The sequence below is a fragment of the Acomys minous genome, assembly GCF_964271855.1.
Source record: "Acomys minous genome assembly, chromosome: 13".
NCBI lineage: Eukaryota > Metazoa > Chordata > Mammalia > Rodentia > Muridae > Acomys > Acomys minous.
This window is the reverse complement of record NC_140495.1, coordinates 46834865-46857933: the sequence shown is the minus strand read 5'-3', so window position 1 is coordinate 46857933 and position 23069 is coordinate 46834865. Positions and strand designations below refer to the sequence as shown.

General features: G+C 42.9%; 1 protein-coding gene across 1 annotated transcript in view; it reads right to left on the bottom strand.

The window, feature by feature from the left end:
* UNC13C (unc-13 homolog C) overlaps positions 1–23069 on the bottom strand; it is a 435075-nt gene that overhangs the window by 43084 nt on the left and 368922 nt on the right. The window contains exons 26-29 of the mRNA XM_084752876.1: positions 16610–16759; positions 12323–12446; positions 8456–8512; positions 4742–4822 (exon numbers count right to left, since the gene is read on the bottom strand). Of these exons, the coding sequence (XP_084609002.1) occupies positions 4742–4822; positions 8456–8512; positions 12323–12446; positions 16610–16759 (412 nt within the window). The remainder of the gene's footprint in view (positions 1–4741; positions 4823–8455; positions 8513–12322; positions 12447–16609; positions 16760–23069) is intronic.

Genomic DNA, 23069 nt, shown 5'->3' with positions numbered 1-23069 from the left:
CTGCTTTGTGCCTTTCTATGGTGAATTCTTTTCTTCCTGTATATGGCCATGTTGTAAATGATGTGAATTATGTGAACATCCCCCATATAAAGTTTCCAATCAACACAGTGATGTCTCATACAGCCTTCCAGACCATGGCAGCTCACTCCAAACTCCCGACCTCTCCTGCCTGAGGAGACTGTCTAAATCTTGACTATTTCCTTTCTCTTTCATAGAGGAGTTTATCTGCTCACATATCAGTGTGTCTGTCTGTGTCGACACGAAGGGGCATTGGAGCCCTTCAAACTAGAATTATAAATGTTTAGAAGTCACCCAGTGTGGGTGCTGGAATCCAAACTCAGAACTTCTGGAAGAGAGACGTGCTCTTAGCCACCTCCCCAGGCCCCCTCACCCCTTTCTGTCTCTGCTCGTCAATTGGTCATTGGACCACTTGCCCCAGCTCTCACACTGTTGTAAGGTAACACTCATCTGTATTTAGTTTTCAATATACCTCTGTCGTCTTTTAACCTAGACTAGACATTCCATTAGGGTAGAAACAGCACTGCTTCCCAAGGGGCATTAACTCTGGGGGAGTTAACGAACCCCACTGTTTGTGCTGGTGCAGGGAGGAGGCGCTGTGATGATGAATAGTAAATCAGAAGGCCAGTGGCCTAGACCCTAAGAACCCGAACCGCTGCCAGGGGAAAGAACCAGACTTATTAGTGAGCGCCACCGAGGACATGGGAGGCACCAAGAAGAAAGGATGGAAAACACCGTAGAATGCACGGGACCCTGGCTTTCATGATGGAAAGAGTGTACTTTCCGCCATAAGGCCACCCCTCAGGAGATGTGAGAGCTAACGTTTATGAAGAGTTCTGTATGTGCCGTGGCGCCTTTGTGAGAACACATCTAGCCTCCGGTTGAGCCTTCAGGCATCAGTGAGTGAGACTGTTACATGTGGATCTCCCACTATCCCGTTTTCTACTTGCCAGTGGCCAGGTTTCCTTCTCAGTCCCAGGATTTTATTTGTATGCATCTCCATAGTCATCCTCCGACAAAGTCTTCCATCTCAGACTCATTATAGCTCTGGCTTCCTTAATATCAGGGTGGGCGTGTCTACCCTGTCTGGCCAGGGCTTGGAAAGAGTAGTGTTGATGTACCATGTGCATTATCTTAAACACAACTGGAGATTCCTCCCTCTGCCCCTTTTTTTCTGAAACTGCAGAAGACAAAGCCCTTCCGTCCTAGCTGTGTTTTACGGCAAGAAGATCATAATGCTAAATATAAAATCAGGAAAAAATATTGTTGGGATGCTGGGCAAACCATTCTATTACAATACCATTGAAATTCTGTAACCCTTGGCCCCTTCGCTGTTGGTCACTCACAGTCTGTTTTTAACTGATGGATGGGAACTGGCAAATGCTTCCCCCACAAGTCTGCAAAGGAGGGTTTCCTTTTTGGTTCCATGCACTATTTTGGCTGCCAATTCCCACATTCCAGAATTTTACTTTAAACTGTAACATACATTTGGCAAACTCACACAGACAACTCACTATGCAGACTTATGTATGAGTTTTGCCCTCTTTAAATCTGCAGAGGCCTTTAAAAAGACACCACTGATACATGCTCTAAAAATACTTTCTATACATCTTGATTCCTCTTGTATGGATCAGATCAGAATGGCCGATCTCACTCACCTTTCCTGACAAACTGAGGCTGAGATTCTTGACTTTGGTGTTTAAGTCTGGGTGCTCTGGCCTCAACCCAGTGGCCACTTTTGCTTTGTATGTGATGCTTGGCCAGCATCCTTAATCCAGACCATCTGAGGGATGCAGGCTGATGCTACATCCCTCCCATCAGCACTCAGCCCTTTTCTCTCAAACCTGAGAACTGCTTTCTCTCGGTTCCATCTCTCTTCTGTCCCCAAATCCTCTGGTATCCTCCCCTGGGAAAGTATCACAGGCATATACAGAAAACTCACTCACTACCCTTTCTGTGTCCACCCCGCCCCCTCTGGACTTTGACCAAGCACTCTATTTCTCAATTGTTGCTATTTCCGTTCCTAATTACAAGACCCCTGGTCTCTGTTTACTTCTTCATTTGCTCTCCTCTCTATGTACAGTGAGCTCTCAGGAAATGACTTTTGAATTGCAATGCTGCAGACTCAGGCAGGTTATTTTATTCTTTGCACAAGCAGCTGAATTCTTAATAATGTCGGGTATGTAAAATCTGAACACTGTGCCATGATAAAAAGAATGATGCTGAGAAGTTGTCACTGAAAGTGGATAATGGAGAAGAGTGCGGGATGGAATTCCAAGGCTTGCTCTGTCATTCAAGACCCATGCTCAGTTCTCTTGCTACATCTTGAATACAAATAATGGTGTTGCCTAGGTCTGAGGAAAAAGGAAATGGGAATTTGTTTGGTTTAACATGCAGGGCATTTATGCGAATCAGATGAGGCAATGCACATATACACACGAGAAAGATTTGACAAATGCCAACACCAGTGCTGTCTGTTACAAACTTCACAGCACTTTCCCCACCTTCCTTTCCCACTCTCAGCTTATTGGACTTAATTGACCCAAGGAAGAAGGAAGTGTCATCCCTTTGTCAGCCTTTGGGGGTCAGCCTGTGGAACCTGCGGCTTTGCTTTAAGAACACCCTTTCTCCTGAGGCTCAGTTGTGTTATCAAGTCCTCTGACTGGCCTCCAGACAATTGTGGAAGCTTTAGTCCTTGGGAAAACTGATGACAGAATTCAGGTAAAAATCTAAGCAGATAGGTGACCACTAAGTCAGGAGAATCTCCCAGTAGGCACAGTGGTCCTAATGGGGTGATTCCTAGATAAAGAATTGACATCACAGGAATTAGGGATGAGGGACACTGGAAGCCACAGGCTCTGAAGGGCCAGAGTTAGACTCCAGTCCTGGAGAGTGATGCTTGGAAGCAGCTAACAGGATCATGGGCAACAGGTAGGGGTTTTGTTCCCAAGAACCCGCAAGTGCTGTGTGGATGAGACTGAATTAAAGATTTACACAGATCACAGATGCTAAAATATCTGAGACACTGAGATGTACATAGAAGGGATTCATGTGAGGACTGAGGTTATCATACAGTTTGAAGGAGAATTCAATATGCAGGTGGTAGGCATGTAGTTCCAGACAGAATAATTAGAAGATGATGGCATTAGAGACAGGAATCAGATTGATCAATACATTGATTGACACACTGTACCTCCACAGGACACATTCCATTGTTTTCACTCCAAAGCATGAATTGTTCTAGTAAAATCCAAGAAGGGCTGCACTCAAATCCTAAAATTTTATTTTTCTTTTCAGAATACGTTTTAGTGTATTTCGTTCCTTTTAGTACTGATTAAAAAAAACATTTAAAGCCAAGAGAATTCTTCCTCAAATACTCAGAGACTTTAAAAAAGTTAGCTTTGAAATTTTCCTGTATTTTTGTTGTTGTTGTCACCGACCATATCGGTTTCTAATACCAGGTGAGGTGGAGGTGACACAGGACGCAGGCAATGAGGTGGGAGGGTCATAGCAGCCAAGAGGACTTCATTTACTAGATATGCAAGATGGTGGCTGTCGCTTTCAGCAAGGAGTGGAATCAGGAGACAAGGTGTAGGAAGCCAGTTTATTTTCTAACCCTTTAATAAACACACACACACATACACACACACAAAGAGAGACACATACACATACACAGAGACACACACACCACAGACATACACACACACACACCATAGACACACACGCACATGCACACAGACACACATGCACACACACAGATCACAGGCACACACACATACACATATACACATACCACAGACACACACGCACATGCACACAGACACACACAGACACACACACAGAGATACCACAGACACACATGTGCGTGTACACACACAGAGACAGAGACACACACACATACCACAGACACACACGCGCACCACACACACCCCATACCCCACGTACATACATACACCCTTATCCCCCCATACACACCACAGACATACATGCACATGCACACACACACACGCCCTATACCCCACGTACATACATACACCCTTGTCCCCCCACATACACACTGCATTACATATGTCTCTCTCATTCTTACCTCTCACAGACTCTCTTACACACAACATATGGAACATATATTCCAAATACCTAGACTACACACATATATGTATAACACATTCACACACATATACATACTACACACACACACACACACAGCACTTTTAAGTTACATAAAGACCCATACACATTTAACTGTCGCTATAATACTTCTTGTCAGTCTTTGCTATGTGGGATTAATGTTGGAGTACGAGACTTCTGGGATTTCAGTGAAATTTCATTGTATTACTAAGAGAGAGTAGGAGGTTGGTGTTTTAAAAATTATTTCCACAACCACAGAAATCCAGTATAAATTATGCTAACCTTAAATCCTCCTGAACCATCTGTTTAACTCCACTGGGGCGGGGGGGGGGGGGAGGGGGCGGTTACATATCTTTCTTTGAGAACATATGTGATGATATTAACTTCATTCACATTTTCTGGAGAGATTCAGAGCAAGAAATACGAAATAAAAATGTGTTATGGATGAAGTAAGACATATGAATGAGCTGGCACTGGCAAATGTCTGGAACGCATCTATTTGGCTACGTCCTGATCAGCTGGGGCAGTTGTACAGTGGGGACCTCACGGAGGAGAGAGGAGGTCCCTCAGCAGATACCCAGGAACACCATCTCACCTTTATGGTGGCCAGGACCACTTCCATTATTGCACACTGTCTTGGCGTCAGACCCTTGGCATCGTCTCGAATCATGTGCTCCTGGAAGACAGGTTAAAGATGGTTCAGAAAATTACAGATGCATTTATTTAGCTACCTTTAAACAAAATCTGTATAGCTTCAACATCATAACAAACACTTCCTATTTAAAAAATATTCTTCAGGGCTTGGAGAGGTGTCTCCGCAGTTAACAGCACTTACTGCTCTTGCAGACGGCCTGGGTTCTGTTCCCAGCACCCACGTGGCAGCTCACAACCATTTAATTCTAGTTTTAGGGGATCTGGCTCCCTCTTCTGGCCTCTGCCGGCATTGTACACTTTGTACATAGACAATGTTCTTACATTCATTAACGGAAAGCACTCACATATAAAAATAAATAAATCTCGGTCATTTTGTCACATTTCTGATAAATACCCATCTGTCAAAGGAAAGCTAAGCTGCCTGATTAAAAATGATTCTCTGACAGAGGCATACCATTATTTACATCCCAAATTAATGTTAAGTAAGAAGATAATGTAACCTAAAAACTGTGTCCCGAAGCCTTTTCACTTTAATTCTTTGATTTGTGCTCTGTCCCTCTAAAGAATCCAGGACAGCAAGGGGATTAAGGGGGCCAGATTCAGTTTTCCATTTATCACAGTCCTGGTTGATTCTCTTCCCCAGATCTGCCTGCTATTCGTCAGTTACTAGGAAGAGACTCAGAGAATAAGTCAAATGCAGCTGTGGAGATTTTCAGTCTTTTATAGTCATTTTTAATATGTTAGGACTGATTTGTAATATTCTAACTCTATTTTCCTAATTGTTCCCTGTGGTTTGTCTCATGCTATCATTCAAAGATTATTTATAAAAATGATGATAGAAAATTAGAGAAAAATACTACATCAACATTTCCCAAGAGAAAAACTTAAAAGAGTCCTGATGCTACACACTGACACTGTCTCCCAGGGTTGTGCGATTCTATTTAGCAATGCTCAGCATATTTATCAATACCTGCTCTTAGCAATATTTCAAAGTAGACAGCATGTGTTGTTTCTACAAAGCTATAATTGTTGCCAGCAATAGGTTGTTCAAATAAAGGTGTTTCTGGCTGCTCAGGTAAGAGGTCTGTAATTAACCTATAATTTCAAGTGTATCCTAGTGTGGTTTTGATATTGTATCAATAGTCTAAGAAGATTAAGGAGCATTTAATTTTATTTTCATGTCAAATAAAACCGATTCTATTAAATAGCAATAGCAACCTTACATAGTACAAGCATATTATAAACTTTCTGAATATGAAGTAACAAAACATGTGTCAGACTATTAGTAAATACTTAAATCTTATAGATCAGATTAAAAGAACTAAAATCAAGAAAGCCTGAACTGGGGAACTAATATGGAAAATCAGTAAACATAGAAAAAAACATTTCCTGGTTCTGTTTTTCTTGATTTGAGGTTCTTTTAAATGAGAGAGTTACTTATCTCTCAAAATATATGAATTCTGAAATTATCCATCAGTAAATTTTTCCACTAGTGTTATTCCAGTTGGATCTACATTCAAACTAACATCTTAAAAAGAAAAGTATCTTTTTTTTAAAAGGAAATGGTACCCAAGGGACATGAGAGTTATTAGCTCAGTTATGTGTGAAGTTCTGTTAGCTTCAGTTTTGTTGATTTACATCAGATTGTAGAGGATTCATAGAGAAGTCCAATAACATAGGACCAAGTTTGCTCGCATTGCTATAGCCCTTCACATTACCTTGGTGTTGATGTAATAACCTTCACTCATAGTTTTCCTTTGGTAATTAAGAATATTCACAACGCTCCACTGGGGGCCTACAAAGGGCACTAGCTTGTTATATTTTCTTTGCACCCTTATTTTTCCCACCTAGAAGGCACACAGCCTCTTTGAGGGATCCAATATACATTTTAAGCAAAGTAGATCAGGGTTGGGTATGTAACTTAAGCCAACTTAAGCCATACCATTCCTCGGGCTAAAATAATGCTCCTTCAGAGCCAATGATGAATCTGTACACCAGTAGACTTTATTGGATTCCTAACACAGAACTGAGAGTTCTTTATGTTGTTGTTTTTGTTTGTTTGTTTACAAGATCTGAAGTTCAAAGGATGTTAGAGTAGAGACAAACATCTAGTTACCAAAAAGAAGGTATGACCCTCAGGCATTGCATAAGTAAGTGCAGAGCTGAGAGGTCAGGGTCTTATGACATGGCTAGACTCCCAGCCCAAGCAGCCATGGGAACCAGAGTCAGCCTGGCCCATCAGATCTCACATGACAACGTCACTCTTTGTTTACACATCTTGTTTTTCTGTCACTTGAAGCAAACAGAGCCAACAGATATAACATTCTACTTGGAAAATGGAAGCTTGATTAAGAGTGTTGAAATACATAGAAGCTGGATTCATTGTTAGGGAATTTCTTTTGTTATGAGATTTAAACTGTTTCACATTTATGGTTTTATATGAGAAACTTTAGCCCCTTATTAATCTATTTTTTCAAGGCAGGGTCTAGAAGTCCCAGTGTGGTCAAGAAAGTGACAAAGAGCCGAGCTTCTAAGCAAGAGCTTAGGACTGACATTTACTTTACATATTCTGTCCTAACCATCTGCTCACTGGGCACATGTGGGAAGCAACTTTAGGTATGGTCATGTCTTTGTAATGTTGATGAAAACATTAGGATACTGAACTTGTAAGGACATGTCATCCCAGGAAATAATCATGCATGCTCATTATCTTTTCTTGGTATTATGATATGAAACAACACCCGTGACACTCATCTCTGAGGTACCAGCTGGAGGCAGAGTGGCAGATGGCACGATGCTCACCATATTTCTAAGAGTCAAGTACTAAATTTTCCTAAGTTGTAACAACATTACATTCATAAATTAAAAAGCTAAGTGTTTTGCTCATGCAACAGACTTTGGAAAACATTAAACCCATCTTCCATGTCTGGATCCCATCCCTGAACTGTATTCTAGTAGGTTGAAACAGAATAGAAGCAACATTATTTTAACCAGAGAAGTTCGTATCATATAGATATTCAAAGTCTTGAAAATCCCAAGTGACAATTAAGGGCAAGATTATTTTGTAAACAAATTCTCAATTGTAGTGGAGAGGTGAACATGTTTGAGAGTCTAAGGTCCTTTTGGATAAATTTCATTTTCCTTTATTGTGTTTCTTGACTTCAAGACTTTTCCAGGTCTCACTGGCTCTATTCAGTATTCCATTTGCCTTTATTCAAAGCATGTTTAGTTCAGCAAAAAACAAATATGTCCTATCACTTGTTTCCAAAGATAGAATTTTTGAAAAATACTTATTTTTACTTTATAAGCATCTCTCCATGTGTATGACTCTGTATCACATGTGTGTAGTACTCACAGGGGCCTGGAGAGGGCATCAGATCGCCTAGAACTGAACTTAGAGATGGTTGTGAGCTACTCTAAGGGTGCTGGGAATCGAATCCAGGTCCTCTGCCAGAGCATCTAGTGCTCTTAACCACTGAGCCACTTGTTTCTCCAGCCTTAAAAAAGCTAGAAACTTTTAAAGCAAATGTATGGTCACAGAAGTACGCATTTTTATCCTGCTGTGTAAGGCTTTATTGCTAGCAGGAGGGTGGCATCTGCAGAGCCATAGTTAGGTCATTCACTTAAGGCCAACCAGTTTCCTCAAGTTTCTTACCTTCAATTTGGATAGCTGCCCGAGATCTTTAGCTGCAATGAAAATCATCTGAGGTCCCTGTAAACACACAGAAGACAAGAGAAGGAGGACTGGGTCTCCAGGTCTTCAACAGTAGAGTTCAAGATCAAAGGAGAATCATTTTTTTTTATCTCCATTATGATATTTTGGGATTATGTCAGATGTGTATAATGGATCTATTCTAAATATGGAACAGAGATTATCTGGCAAGACTGGCAGCAAGCCAGTCAGCATCGGTGTCCCACTTCTGGGAGTGCTAACTCTGGGTTATGGAACCAGCTGAAGTGCAGGTAATCACTTTAATGAAGCATATGGACCAAACTTTAATTATTTTCTGCAGAGGCACTATCCTCACCATACTCCCCAAAATAGATGTGTATAAAATCTTAAGACATAAGGCTGAAGAAGTAGGGACATTCTTCCTGAAATGTTGTGGCATCTTTAAGAGACCTCCCCTAACTACTCTCAGAGTAGGAGATTCCCCTAGAACATCAGGGTCAGGGACAAAACCACCCAACCACCAACCACCCAACCACCCAACCACCCAACCACCCAACCACCCAACCACCAACCACCCAACCACCCAATCACCCAACCACCCAACCACCCAACCACCCAACCACCCAACCACCCAATCAATCAACCAACCAACCAACCACCCAACCACCCAACCACCAACCACCCAACCACCCAATCAATCAACCAACCAACCAACCACCCAATCACCCAACCACCCAACCACCCAACCACCCAATCAATCAACCAACCAACCAACCAACCAACCACCAACCAACCACCCACCCACCCACCCAATCAACCACCACCCACCCACCCAGCCACCCACCCACCTAACCACCAACCAACCAAACAACCAACCAAACAACCACCAACCAACCACCCACCCACCCAACCACCCAACCACCCAACCACCAACCACCCAACCAACCACCCAACCAACCACCCAACCAACCACCCAACCACCCACCCAACCACCAACCACCCAACCAACCAACTGACCACCCACCCATACAACCAACCAATCAACCACCAACCAACTAACCAACCAACTACCCACCAACAACCTGAAAATTACTATATAAGCCATCCAGAGCACTCTAAACTAGACAGCAGAGGCAACTCTGCTGGTGCATGTGACTGGAAAGCTACAAAGTTTGGTCAAATTCACTAACAGCTGGGAATAAAGTCACAGGCCAGTCTCAACTATCCTTTTTGTTTGCTTCCTATTGCAGAGCTCATGAGCATGGAAAACAGGAACCATTACTCACTTTTTTCTGTTGCTATTACTTTTTTGCTATTCTACTTATTTCCAGTGCCAAGTACAGTAGTGCCCAGGCCATTAATTTGAAGCTTCAATGCTATTTGGTCATGGATGATTGATAGACTGAAACAGTTTCACACTTTGCAGGTGCCAATGCTAGGGAGCCTTGAGATCATCATGTACGTTTCTAGAAAGCACCTTGTGTAGAGAATAAAATGTTACACGTGGTGTTTCTGATGTAACAGTGCATGTACATTCTCAGGGCCCAGGAGTCTTCGAATTGCACAGTGTGGTGGACCTCACACACAAGGTAACTAAGTGGAAAAGATAATGGAGGTCCAGGCAAATTTTCACCAAAGTTATTCAAAATAACTGTGGGCCAATGAGACGGCTCAGCACGTGAAGGCAATTGTCACCCCGCCTGATGATCCAACTTTTATCTCCATGAACCCACATAACGGAGGCAAGGGCTGACCCCCACAAATTGTCTTCTGACTTCCACAAGGGCACCATACTACAAACACCACCACCTACGCCAGGTAAAAATTAATACATGTTTTAAAACTGTTTAGAGCTCATTTGGATAGCTTGAGGTGTAGGTGGTGGCTGCCTTGGGGATGATTAAAATGCAAACAAACAAAAACAAACAAACATCCAATTCCAGTTGTGGGTTAAAGGCTGGACGTGGGAAGCGTTTGTTTCTCCTAGCAAAGGATAGTCTACCATGCATTGGCTCCCTTCCGGGTGCACATTTCTATGTGGAGGAGGCTCCGTATGTGATTCTCCTTGAAACAGGTCTGTGCGGTAGCCACGTGGAGAGCTTCTTCCGTCCCCAAGGGTTCTGCTTGTGAGAAGTTTATATGTAACAGCCTATTGTTAGCACGCTACTGCTGACCAAGTCCGAGAACGCTAACTTGCATGGTTGCAATTATTAAATATACTAGTTACCAAGGCAGAATAAGACTTCTGTGTGCTTGAATATTTGTCTGTGATTTGACCGTAGGTTCTAAATAAAGAGACCATCCATTCATGGCTAGACAAACATGTCAGGATGTCATGTCAAAACATTTTCACCTTACCTTTTGGCCCACCTTATAAGAAAATATTTTCTGCACATACCATTATTGGATATGCAAGGACCAAATAAACATAAACGATAAAACGGTAAAACGGTATTGATATGTGTTTAGTGTACCCTATAATTATTTGTTACTTGTATCTATTTATCTTCCTTAGTCATTCACTCACACACACACACACACACACACACACACACACACACACACACACACACACAAATCAATTATCTCAAATGCTAGCTTTTTTTTTTTTCTTATTACTGCTTGGTTCAGCAAGCATGAACTGAAAAGCCTGCACCGTGTGACTGCTTGATGTTTGTCTAGTTCACTGCTGACTGAGCTTTCTGATTCCTCTTTTATTTTCCAGCATGTGATACAATCAAGCCCTTCAAGGCCACAGAAAGCCATCTCCTCTATTAACCTCCAAGCAGGGAGGCAACAGATGAAAGTTGAAAGGAAAGGTGAAAAAAAAATTCAATATGATTACACTGGACGGGACCTTCTTTCTTAAGCCATAACATTTAAGAACATAGTGGCTATATTTGAATCTCAGCCTGTTCTCTGTGGATTCATAGTGATATTAGATTATATAATAAGTTTTATATATAATATTAAATTAAATATAAATTAGAAATATGTAAGTAACTAGATGACTTTACAAACTGAAGTTAGGCCACCCTCCCTCCCATTCCTTTTTTTTTTTTTTTTTTTGGTTTTTTGAGACAGGGTTTCTCTGTGTAGCCTTGGCTGTCCTGGACAAGCTTTGTAGACCAGGCTGGCCTCGAACTCACAGTGATCCACCTGCCTCTGCCTCCCAAGTGCTGGGATTAAAGGCATGTGCCCCCCCCCCAGCTTTTTATAAATTTTTTTCCTCCCTCCCATTCTTCCTCATTTCCTTCCACTCTCATTTCCTCCCTCCCTCCCATCCTTCCTTCCTCATTTTCTTCATCACATCCTTCCTTCCTCCCTTATTTCCTCCCTCCCATCCTTCCTTCCTTCCTCTCTCATTTCCTCCCTCCCATCCTTCCTTCCTCCCTATTTCCTCCCTCCCTTGAACTCCTTATGTAGTGAAGGACGAGCCTGAACTTCTGACACTCCTGTCTCTGCCTCCATAGAGCTAGAATTACAGGTGTGCCCCACTGCAGCTGGGTGCATGTGCTGCTGCGGATGGAGTCCAGGGCCCTGTGTGTACTTGACAAGGGCGCTACCAGCTGAGTTACATCTCCAGACCCCTTGACTTATCTTTTTAGGAGATGAAGTTTTGAATAACAATTACATTTGACCTTACACAGCTATTTTAATTTTTAAAAATTGATTTAGATAGAAAAATGTTCTTTCATCAGCCATTGTTAAAAATTTATACAGCAAGAGAAAAAAAAGTTCCCCAAATGGATTTAATTCATATTCATCGGGACCAAAACTACTAATCTGAATGAAAGGTGATGAGGTAGGAAGCTGTGCGTGGGAGGACTGCACGTTCCAGGTACGTACTGTTTGGTCTGTCAGCGGAGGGAGAACGATCTGTTTCTCTATCTTGTTAAGAACGAGCTTCCAGAGTTCCTTCAGAACTCGCTTCAGGACAGTTTTCTCGCAGATTTTTGCCGAAAGACTTAATCTGAAACAAGATCAGATGCACAGGCATTCCTGAGTACCAGGTCACAAGGCTGAGTAGATACTGACATCTACCACGGGGACACTGGAATCCTTCAACAGGCCCCTTACAGCGTTCACATACCAGATCCATGTGTGGAAAATATATTATAGAACAAGACATATAATTACATATATGTACAGTGTCTATGCTGTACACTGTCCAATTTATTTGGTAGAAATAAAGTCAGAGGGAAATAGTTGCACCTATTTTCCTACAAGCAAAAAAAAATCCTTTTTGTTGGTGTATAAAACATCATGTGTGTTTTTATGTGTGTGTCGCATTTTCTTCCTCCTGGGCTGATGCTATAACTTGACTGCCGTGGATGGCACCACATGGATACACACATGCCCCTCTGGTGTGCTGACTATTCTTCCAGGTATGCTCCTGGAAGTGGCACAGCTGGAGTTCATGCAATTCTACTTTTCTTTTTATGTTTTAAGAAACTTTCTATACTGATTTTCATAGTGGCTGGGTAATTTGCACCCCACTCCTGCTGTGTAAGTAAGGGGCTCCCTTCTCCCACATTCTGACCAGGCTTTGCTGCTGTCATTCCTGGGCCATGGACCAGTATGACCACATGACACAGATATCTCACAATTCACCAAGGATCCAACGTTTGCAAATACAAACAGGTGAGTTGTGTCTTCCACGCTTTCCTCACGTGTGATAAGGAGCAACATTATCTGGTGTTTGTGTAATACTATACACGCCCTTCTTTACAAGACTCTTCTGGCAGTATTTCCCATCTGATTATACTCATTTTAAAAATAAAATATAGACTTGGAGAGGTTTAGAGATGTGTCCAAATCAGGGAAGCCAGTGAGCGAGACCCAGTTAGGCTGGTTTTTCCAAGTCAAGTGCATCTTCCAGCATCATGGACATCATGAACACCCTCATTTATGAAGGCCCAGGGGAGACAGAGACAGCCACGCAAGTGGTCTACAATATGATTTATGATTCTGGGCTCATTGGGAATCTTAGTGGCAGTGATGTGACCCTGTTATAACAAGGGCTGATGTAATGTGTGCACTTTATTGTAGCCTCCAACTTTCCACACTTTATGGACTCAGGAATAACAATAAAAATCATCATCATCATCATCATAACTGAACATTTTTTTCATACCAAAAGACATGGATGATGAAGAATAAATGATATTTAACTACTCAAAGTTGATACAAAAGGGAGATCGCTAAGATATACACTCCTATTGAAGCATTTCTCCTAGCTCTATTTCATATAGAGACCCAACGTACTTGGAAACAAGCCCCTCTGGGTAAGCTTGGAGGCTGGTGTCAAGGACAGCATCTCTAGCCAGTCAGTCTAGACAGTGAGAAACTAAACAGTTGGGCTATGCCACATCTTCATCCCGAGCACAGCTGGAGCCCATTTTGCTGCAGATTTAGAATTTTCATCCTCAAAAGGTCTAAACTTGCTGTGTGTGTGTTTTTTTGTTTTTGTTTTTTTTTGTTGTTTTTTGTTTTTTGGGTTTTTTTTTTTTTTTTTGTGGTTTGCTCATGCTAACTTGTGCTGATTTGATTGGAAGCAAGGAAAAAATGAATAAAACCCCTGCCATGCTTGCAGCTCTTTCTTGGATCTTGGGAAGAAAAGTTGAAATGTTTTATAAAGGCATAGTGTAGTGCAAGGTGATTTCCACAGGGATTTTTCTCAAAGTGACCTTGAAGACTTTCAGGCCCCTACTGTTTACTTTAGATAATAGAAACCAAGGAGCACCCCAGTACCTGCTTCCTTAGCCAGAGTTAGCCAACTTCCCAACACGAGGTGTAAGACAGACGTTTTGCAACCTGGATCATCTAGACTGGCTAGGTCTAGAACTGATGCAGGAGACAGTTTTCCAGTACAATCAGCGATGGGGATTGTAGTCAGCATATATGATTGATCCTATTCTTCATGAAAACTTACCTAGTAGAGCTTTTCTCTCCCTGCATTCCTGTTCCCCATCTGTATTCATTTTAGATCCTATACCCATTTAAATACCCAACCCGATGGCATTCTCACTCTCTGACAAGATCTTCACTCTGTCCTTTGTTATGTGTATTTATATAGAACTTTCTTTTTCCCTTCTGAAACTGTCAGTGCCTTGAGAGCAGAATCAGTGTCTTACTTTGACATGTCTCCTCTGTCTTAGTCACTCTTATTATTTCTGTGATGAAACACCATGACCAAAGCAACTTGGGGAGGAATGGGTTTATTTGGCTTACGCTTTCACAACACACTTTCTCCGTGAAAGAAACCAGGATGGGAACTCAAACAAGGGCAGGAACCTGGAGCAGGAGCTGATGCAGAGGCCATGGAGGGGTGCTGCTCACTGGTTTGTTCTCCATGCCTTGCTCAGCCTGCTTTGTTATAGAAACCAGGATCACCATCCCAAGACTGGCGCCATCCACAATGGGCTAGTCCTACTCCCCCGGCCCACATCCTCATCAAGTCACTAATTAAGAGGATGCCCCATAGGCTTGTCTACAGCCCAGCCTTACAGAGGTATTTTCTTAATTGAGCTTCCCTTCTCTCAGATTAGTTTGTGTTCACTTGACATGAAACCGCTCAGCACATCCTCTAACTCATGGCTTTAAAATTGCACATTCTGATTGAGCCCAGAGAACTTAGTCAGCTTTCCACATCTCACACAATTATCTCTCCCTTAAATATTGTTAAATAATTTCTATATATTTTGAAAGGTTATAACTCTTTTTTAACTTCACACACAATCTCATTTTGCTGAGAACGATAAGGAACGACACAGCGGATGATAAAACCCAGTATAATTACAATTGGGATATTAACCTCCAAACTGGGGTTCAGAGTCTAGAATATTTCAGATTTGAGAACTTTGATTTAAGGATGTTCATCTATAGAATTGTTCAGCTAGTTGTTAAAGTAAGTGATTCTGAGCTGTGAATATATTTTAAGATATTGGTTCCTTGAGCCTACCAACTTATTAAATCAGAACCCTTGAGTGTAGAGACAGGAAGGAAACAACACACACACACACACACACACACACACACACACACACACACACACACACACACACACCCCACTAACCAACCAACAAACCAGGCAGTTTTTTTAAGAACACTCCATGACAGCCTACTCCCTGGACAGACTGTGATCTCAAAGGCACTAGGGGTTTGGGCTTTCTCTCGTCTTTTCCAGTGACTGGAGCCGGGGCGGAACGGTGAGCACTGATTATGTCAGGCTTTGCTGAGCTCATTGTATTCACACACAAGCTATTTTCTTCTCCTGTGGGTTTCTGAGGAGAAATCAGATATTCTGGATTCAATTTGCTTTTTGTGCCCAAAGAATGGGAAACAATATGTTATCTGAAGAGCAGGAAATTTGAGACCTTTCTCTGCTTCTGCTTTGGAACAGCAACTCACAGAGCCAACAACACTAGTTTCCTCTCATTTTTTTCTTGTTCATATAAATACTAATAAATTAGAAGTGTGCTGCTCTTTTTTTGTATGAATCTCTCCCTCTCTCTCTCTCTCTCTCTCTCTCTCTCTCTCTCTCTCTCTCTCTCTGTATGTGTGAAGGTCAGACTTCAGTCTTACACTGGCATTCCTCAGAATCTGCCCACCTTTGTTTTTGACACAGTCTCTCATTGGCTTGGAGCTCATCAAATATGCTAGGCTGATGGGTGGCTGAGACCCAGGAATCCACCTGTCTCTGTATGCCCAGCACTGGGATCAAAGTTATGTACCATAGGCCTAGCTACTGCTGTTTTTTTTTTTAAGATTTATTTTATTTTTAATCACGTCTCTGCATGTGCCTGTGTATGGGTCTATGCATATAAGCATAGGTTCCTACAGAAGCCAGGAGCGGATCCCAGAAGCAGGATTCTAGGCAAACTCAGGTCCTCTGTGGGAGCAGTGTACCCTCCTAACCCACAAACCATCTCTCTTGGCTGTTTAACATGGATGCTGGGGATCAAACCATGGTCCTCATACTTGGCTGACAAATCTCATTCATTGAGCCAACTCCCTAGAAGTTCTTTAACAGTCACCTTGTGCAGATAAACCCGAAATTTCTCCTAAAGAACTATCAGTCACAGCTAGGAATTCTGGGCAATAAGTGAAGGTTAAGGTGGGCCAACGACTTACGTCTTGTCCAAGAGGTCCATGAGCGGCCTCAGTACAATCTCCGCATCCATCGCCGCACTGTTCTTGTTCGCTGTGCTGTTTCCGTTTGCTCGCATTTGACTCAGCTCAGCACCCATCTGCTTTATGCACTCCTCAATTACGAGTTGGAAACTGAAAATCAAAACATAAACTCAGGGTGGTGACAGCGGTGGCGGTGGCGGTGGTGGTGGCGGTGGCAGTGGCAACTGCAGGGCTCCTTTATTTCCAGCACTTCAGAGGCAGAGGTAGGTAGATCTCTGAGTTGGAGGCTAGCCTGGTCTACAGGGCAAGTTCCAGAATAGCGAGGGCTACACAAAGAAACCCTGTATTAAAAATGTAAGAAAGAAGCCAGGCGTGGTGGCGCACGCCTTTAATCCCAGCACTTGGGAGGCAGAGGCAGGTGGATCGCTGTGAGTTCGAGGTCAGCCTGGGTCTACAAAGTGAGTTCAGGATAGCCAAGGCTACACAGAGAAACCCTGTCTTGAAAAAACCAAAAAAAAAAAAAAAAAACTTTGGAGGAGAAGTAGATAGGTTCCTTGTGTCTGAGTTCTACTTTGAGAAGACTGAACTATTTCAAATGGAATGGCTTTCTTTCCTTGAGGCTTGGTTGTGATGAACTTTGTACCCCTGTATACAGAACAGACACCAGGGATGCACTTCTGGTGGGTCAATGCAACAACAAGGGCTGTTCATTCACCTACCAGCTCTGGTGTTGACAGCTGGGGTGCCTCTGAGTACATTGGAGAAGTGACTATGGGCATCCGGCCCCACCGTCTTCTCTACCTTCTGTAACTCCAAAGCCTCTCTGCTTTCTGCAATCTCCCCAGCAACTCCTTTTCAATTGATTGACTATAACCATGTAGGGTTCTCATAGTCATTAAAGAAAAACAAGGTGCCCACTAAAGTTGAATTTTAGACAGTAAATATTTTTTTGTGTAAAAATCTTCATTCTAATATTTGGGGCATACTCATACTGAAAATTACTCACTATTCATATGAAATTCAAAATGAACTCTGCTCTATCTAGATTATATGTTGTGATGCTCTGAACTTAACCTTTGGTCCAAAATCCCCTTTCTTGATAATTGCACCTGGTTTTACATCCACATGTGTAGCCCTGGGATGCATGCCACACTCCACAGAACTTGATTAAACTGCCTGTGGAGGCTGTCCACATGCAAGTCTGGGTTCTTTATAATTGCCATCTAAACAACAAATGTATACACAGTACCCTAAGTCTGATGACTTACAAGCTCCAAAACGTTTTTGTTTGGTAGCCCTATCACCAGCCTTTACCCCCTCAACCGTCACTCTGAACAAGTCTTGACAGGCCGCTTGACAGTAGAGACCAGCTCTTGCTGCCCGTACCAAAAGTCTTCTGCAGCCTCCAAAACCAGTCATAAAAAAAGCTGAAAGCATTTCAAGGATGACAACGGCCCTAACCACTCTGTATTTCTTCCTTAATTGTACTGTGCATTCCCTGACACACGACTTGTACTCAGTTATCTATTTACTACCCGTTGCCTATATTAACTATAAATTCTTTCAGAGCAAGAACCCGTTCACACACAGTGACACAACCTGCTATGCCTGGCACAAAGTACTTGGCTCAATAAATGTTGTGACAATAATTTAAGATAGTGGATTATATAGGCAAATATATGGGGATGCATCTTAAATTAGCTCTTCTTGACGCAAACAAACGGCAGCCCTGAAGATGTGACAGATAAGTGACTAAGCTGGAAGGTGGGGGGTTGGCTTCTTAATGACACGTAGCTGGAATTATCAAGCTCGAATGTATAAAGCTTTTATATGTCGGCGACACCACAACAAAGCCATTAAGAAGTGAGTATTGGCTGTGTGCACCGTCTTCCACTTGCCATCTGTCTCATCACTAAGGATTTAAACAGCCCAAAGAGTCACCCTCATACTGCTTCTAGCGCCGATGCTGGCGCTCTCCACCTGAGAGCGGTAAGGGGGCGTTAAAAATAGTAGATACGCTTGACATTCATTACTAAGATGCTTCTACCAATAGGGATCATTAGAACACAGGCACATTTAGGAGTGGGAAAACTACCTCAGAGGAAGACAGCATGGGAAACCGTCAAAATACTGGGTGGTCAAGAAGAAGGGGCGGGGCTTGACCTCAGCATTGAAGTCAATCCAGGACAGTTCTCCGCCCCACCCCACCCCCACCTCTGCACAGTGATAACACAAGTCACGTTATGACAAAAATTACAAGTGTGTCAGTCCCTCACATTTCGTACAGAGGTTTGGAGCTTTGCTATGTATTGCTTGCCGTCTGAATTAAATGGGATCTACATGTGGGGCTTTTTTTTGTGTGTGTGTGCGCACATATTTACAAATTTTTAATAAATGCATCCTGTGTTCCGGGCACGGTTCCAAGTGTTCAGAACACACAAATGGGCAAAATATGCACAACTTGTCCCCACAACCCACGAAATCTCTCACTCATTTTAGCACTTATCTTGTGGAAAATATCTTTGTTAGTCTGCTGTGAAGTATTTCACTTTAAAATTTTATTTTTATTTTTTTTTAGCAAAGATAGAAGACACTCAGTAGATTTAAAGTTAGACAAATTGGGTATTTTTTTTTTCTTTTCCTGGCATTCTAACAGTGGGTTCTGTAATTCTAAATATCTGAAGGTCAGGGCCTCCTCTTTACTATTTATGACGTCATTTCATATTTGACATCTTATTTAAATCCTGATCCCTATGGATGTAGCTCCATTAGTATCTGTTTATATTACATTGGAATAACCTCCTCCGGGCTCTCACCTTGAGCCGTCCAAAACCCTCACCAGTTAGCTTTTTATGTGACCAGATCTGTTGTTGGCCCTTGGCGTCTACAAGGAAGGGTGGAAGAAATGAACAGGGCAGGCGTCAATCTTTATGGCGATGGGTGTATTTGATAGGGAAATAGCCACAGATCTTTGAGATAATGATAAAGTACAAGCAATGTTGGAGATGCCAACTTGATCGACTGACCATGGTGGCATCAATGATTCTTCTGGCGGTGGTCAGCTCTAAAGCAATTGCCTTTTCTCGTCCCGATTCTTTCTTTTTTAAAATATATTTTATTAATTTATTCATATTACCCATCCCTTGTATCCTCCCATTCCTCCCTCCCATTTTCCCCCTACTCCCCTCCCCTATGACTGTCACTGAGGGGGACTTCCTCCCCCTGTATATGCTCATAGGGTATCAAGTCTCTTCTCGGTAACCTGCTATCCTTCCTCTGAGTGCCACCAGGCCTCCCCATCCAGGGGACATGGTCAAATATGAGGCACCAGAGTTCGTGTGACAGTCAGGCCCCACTCTCCACTCAACTGTGGAGAATGTCCTGTCCATTGGCTAGATCTGGGTAAGGGTTCAAAGTTTACTGCACGTATTGTCCTTGGCTGGTGCCATAGTTTGAGCAGGACCCCTGGGCCCAGATCTGCCCATCATAATGTTCTTCTTGTAGGTTTTTAGGACCTTCTGGATCCTTCTATTCTTCCATTCTCCCATGCTTCTCTCACCTAGAGTCCCAATAGGATGTCCTCCCCTCTGTCCCACTTTCCTGGTAAGTGAAGACTTTCATGGGACATGCCCCTTGGGCTAGTGTCCAGATATAAGTCAATATATACCATTTGACTCTTGCTGCTTCTAGGTTAACTCACTCATTATAATCCTTTCTAGTCTTGTCCTGATTCTTAAGCCAGTACACTGAGGTAAACGGTCTAAGCAAAGCACACCTGTAAAAAGCAGGTTCCTGGCAGATTTAGACTGCGTGCTTATTAGCAGCCAGGGCACAGCATGGGGCATCTGAAGAAAGAGTTCACAGTGATGAAGAACAAAGACATCCTACCTTTGCGTGAGTCTAGAATAAACCAAACAACAATTTACCTGAAAACCCTCTTGTTCCCATTTTCAGTGACTTTGCCTACCAGTCTTCTCTTTTTCTATTCATTTTTGTTCGAAAAAGACATTACTGACCAGCTTGACTAAGGGTAGAGCCAGGGACTAATGACAGCAGCCTTCTCTCGGGCACCCAGGAACCAAACACTCCCCTGAGAGGTCCTAGAGACAGCCTTGAGCTATTTACACTTAGTCCAGCCAGCTTCTGGCACCAATAGTTCCAGTAAAGAAGTGGACTGAACCAAAAAGGGTACAAGCAGAACTTCAAGGGGCACAAGTTTTGAACCTTTTAGACCATTTTTAATTTATCAGTGGCATGAAATCAGTCTGTGGAGGAGGCAGGTGGTCTGGGAGCTTCCCCAGAGCCTGTGAAAGGTTTCAGACAAGGGTTTGCCTCCATGCTGGCGAAGCCAACCTAACAGCCAAGCGTACTGAGAAAGCCCAAAATTTTTAATGACACGAGATGTGACTGGCTTTTGGACTGAATTCTCTCCATATTTATAAAGCCTCAGATCCCGAGAGGAGCAAGCTCACGTGGTTCTCTGGATTGACTTTGCAACATGATCTTGCTGTTTGCCATGGACTCCCACCACCCCGTGTGTGACGTGTCATAGCAACAGTACAGAATAATTATTCTCCTTACAGGGCAGGCATGATGGGTGGCCTGTTTGCTTCAAGAACACAAATGACCTTAACTGAACTCAATTTGTTCTAGTATTTTAAAATTTTTTTAATTTTATTTTTTATTTTAAGTTTATTTTTTATTTTAAAAATAATGAAAGATTGGGTCCTGGGCAGCTATGAGTTTTGGTATGGAGGATAAGGTCTAGGATGTTCTGCATCAGAGAATGGCGCAGCTGCAATAAAGACCCATTAAGAATGAAACTATTTCATCCTGGTCAAGAAAAAGAAGTCTACAGCCTGAGTGGAGATCTAACATTCCAATGACTTGGCTTACAGGACCACCTGTCAGGGGGGTGAGAGCACCCCAAGCCATGCTGAAGAGACCGTCTGAGGAACTGCCTGTTTAGTTTCCTTCCCAGCCTTCCTCCGGCACGGCAGCTTGCTGGGCTGCCGCAGTGCACCTCCAGTTTCATAAATCTACCTGTTTTCTGAACTACACAGGGGCGCAACCTTTCTTCTTTCTGTCTCTGCTCTAAGCATGCGTCTCTCGCACTTTGGCTCTCCTTATGCTTCCCCTAAAGCCCTTCTTTCCACCACATGGCTGACGTCCATTCTTCTCCCTCCCTCCCTCTGTCCCTCCCCCCTTTCCCCTCCCTCCCCTTCCCTCCTTCCCTCTCTCTTCCTTTCCCCCTTCTCCCCCAAGCAGCTGCTGGGATTTACAGCTTGCCTTCCCTGGGTTTTTCCTTTAAACTCTAATAAAACTGTCCTCCAAGGTAATCTTGTAGTAATAACACACTTCCACAGCCCTGACAGCACCAGTCTTTCCTTCACAACCAAGGAGTATGCAATTTAGACTTTGAAGTAACAATGGGATGATCAATCTTGCTAATATATTCAACCTTTCTCGTTGAGAGGATTTAGACAGTTTGCAAAAACCAATGCAAGAGAAGGAATAGCTTCTGCTCTGTCCAGCCATGCCGTTTCCCATGAAGTCATAAGCAGCTCTCACTTTATTAGACTCTGTGTTCCTTCTTCTGACTTCGCTAAATACTTTCTTGCTGCCTTTCATAGCTAAAAGCAACTTCCATTTTTTTCTTTGCATTTTTTTTTTTTTGGTTCTGTAATGTTTTTCTTTAGTTAACACATCAAATCACAAAAGAATGGAGGCCAGCCCAGGGCTGAGCCAAGGCCCCGGGTCACTGTCACCTCTCAAGCCAGAGTGATTGAGCCCCACATCAACGAAACAACTCCTGCCGTTCAAACCCAAGGTAGCGGGAGCCTCCATCTCACTGATGAACAGTTAGGCTGAGTCAGCAGGCTCATGAAGGCCACTAACAGCACAGCACAGCACAGCACAGAGGCACAATACTGAGCTCAGTGTAGAGCAGAGGGCAAAGAGGTGCGCTAGGCTCCACAGTGCTGAGCTGTGAAGACAGGCTCCATCAGCTCTAGCTTAGAGGAGCTGAGCACATGCCTCTGACAACCTAGAGAACTCTAAGTCTGGGGCTTTACTATGCTTCACTCTGCTATCTGAGAAAACACAGCACTCCCACAGTCCCCTCAGTCTTTCTCATTGAGTATGGCCTTAGTAATCATTAAGTGTTTACAAATCATTTGTCTTTTTAGAACCCAATAGAAGATGAGGAGTATTCAAGCATTTTTGCTCTAAAGATAATTTTATAGCCACACTGGGAAACTGAACACATAATTTAAATCGATAGGCAACTGTTAGCAACCAGGAACCTCCCAGACAGCTCCAGGGACTTAGCAACAGCAGATGTGTCATAGCTAGCCACCAAGATGCAACATGTTCCCACTGTGGCCACAAGCAGCTTGTCATTGCCTGTGCGAGTCCTACACCCTCCTATAAAAGGATCCGTTCCCCACTCTCTTTCCCT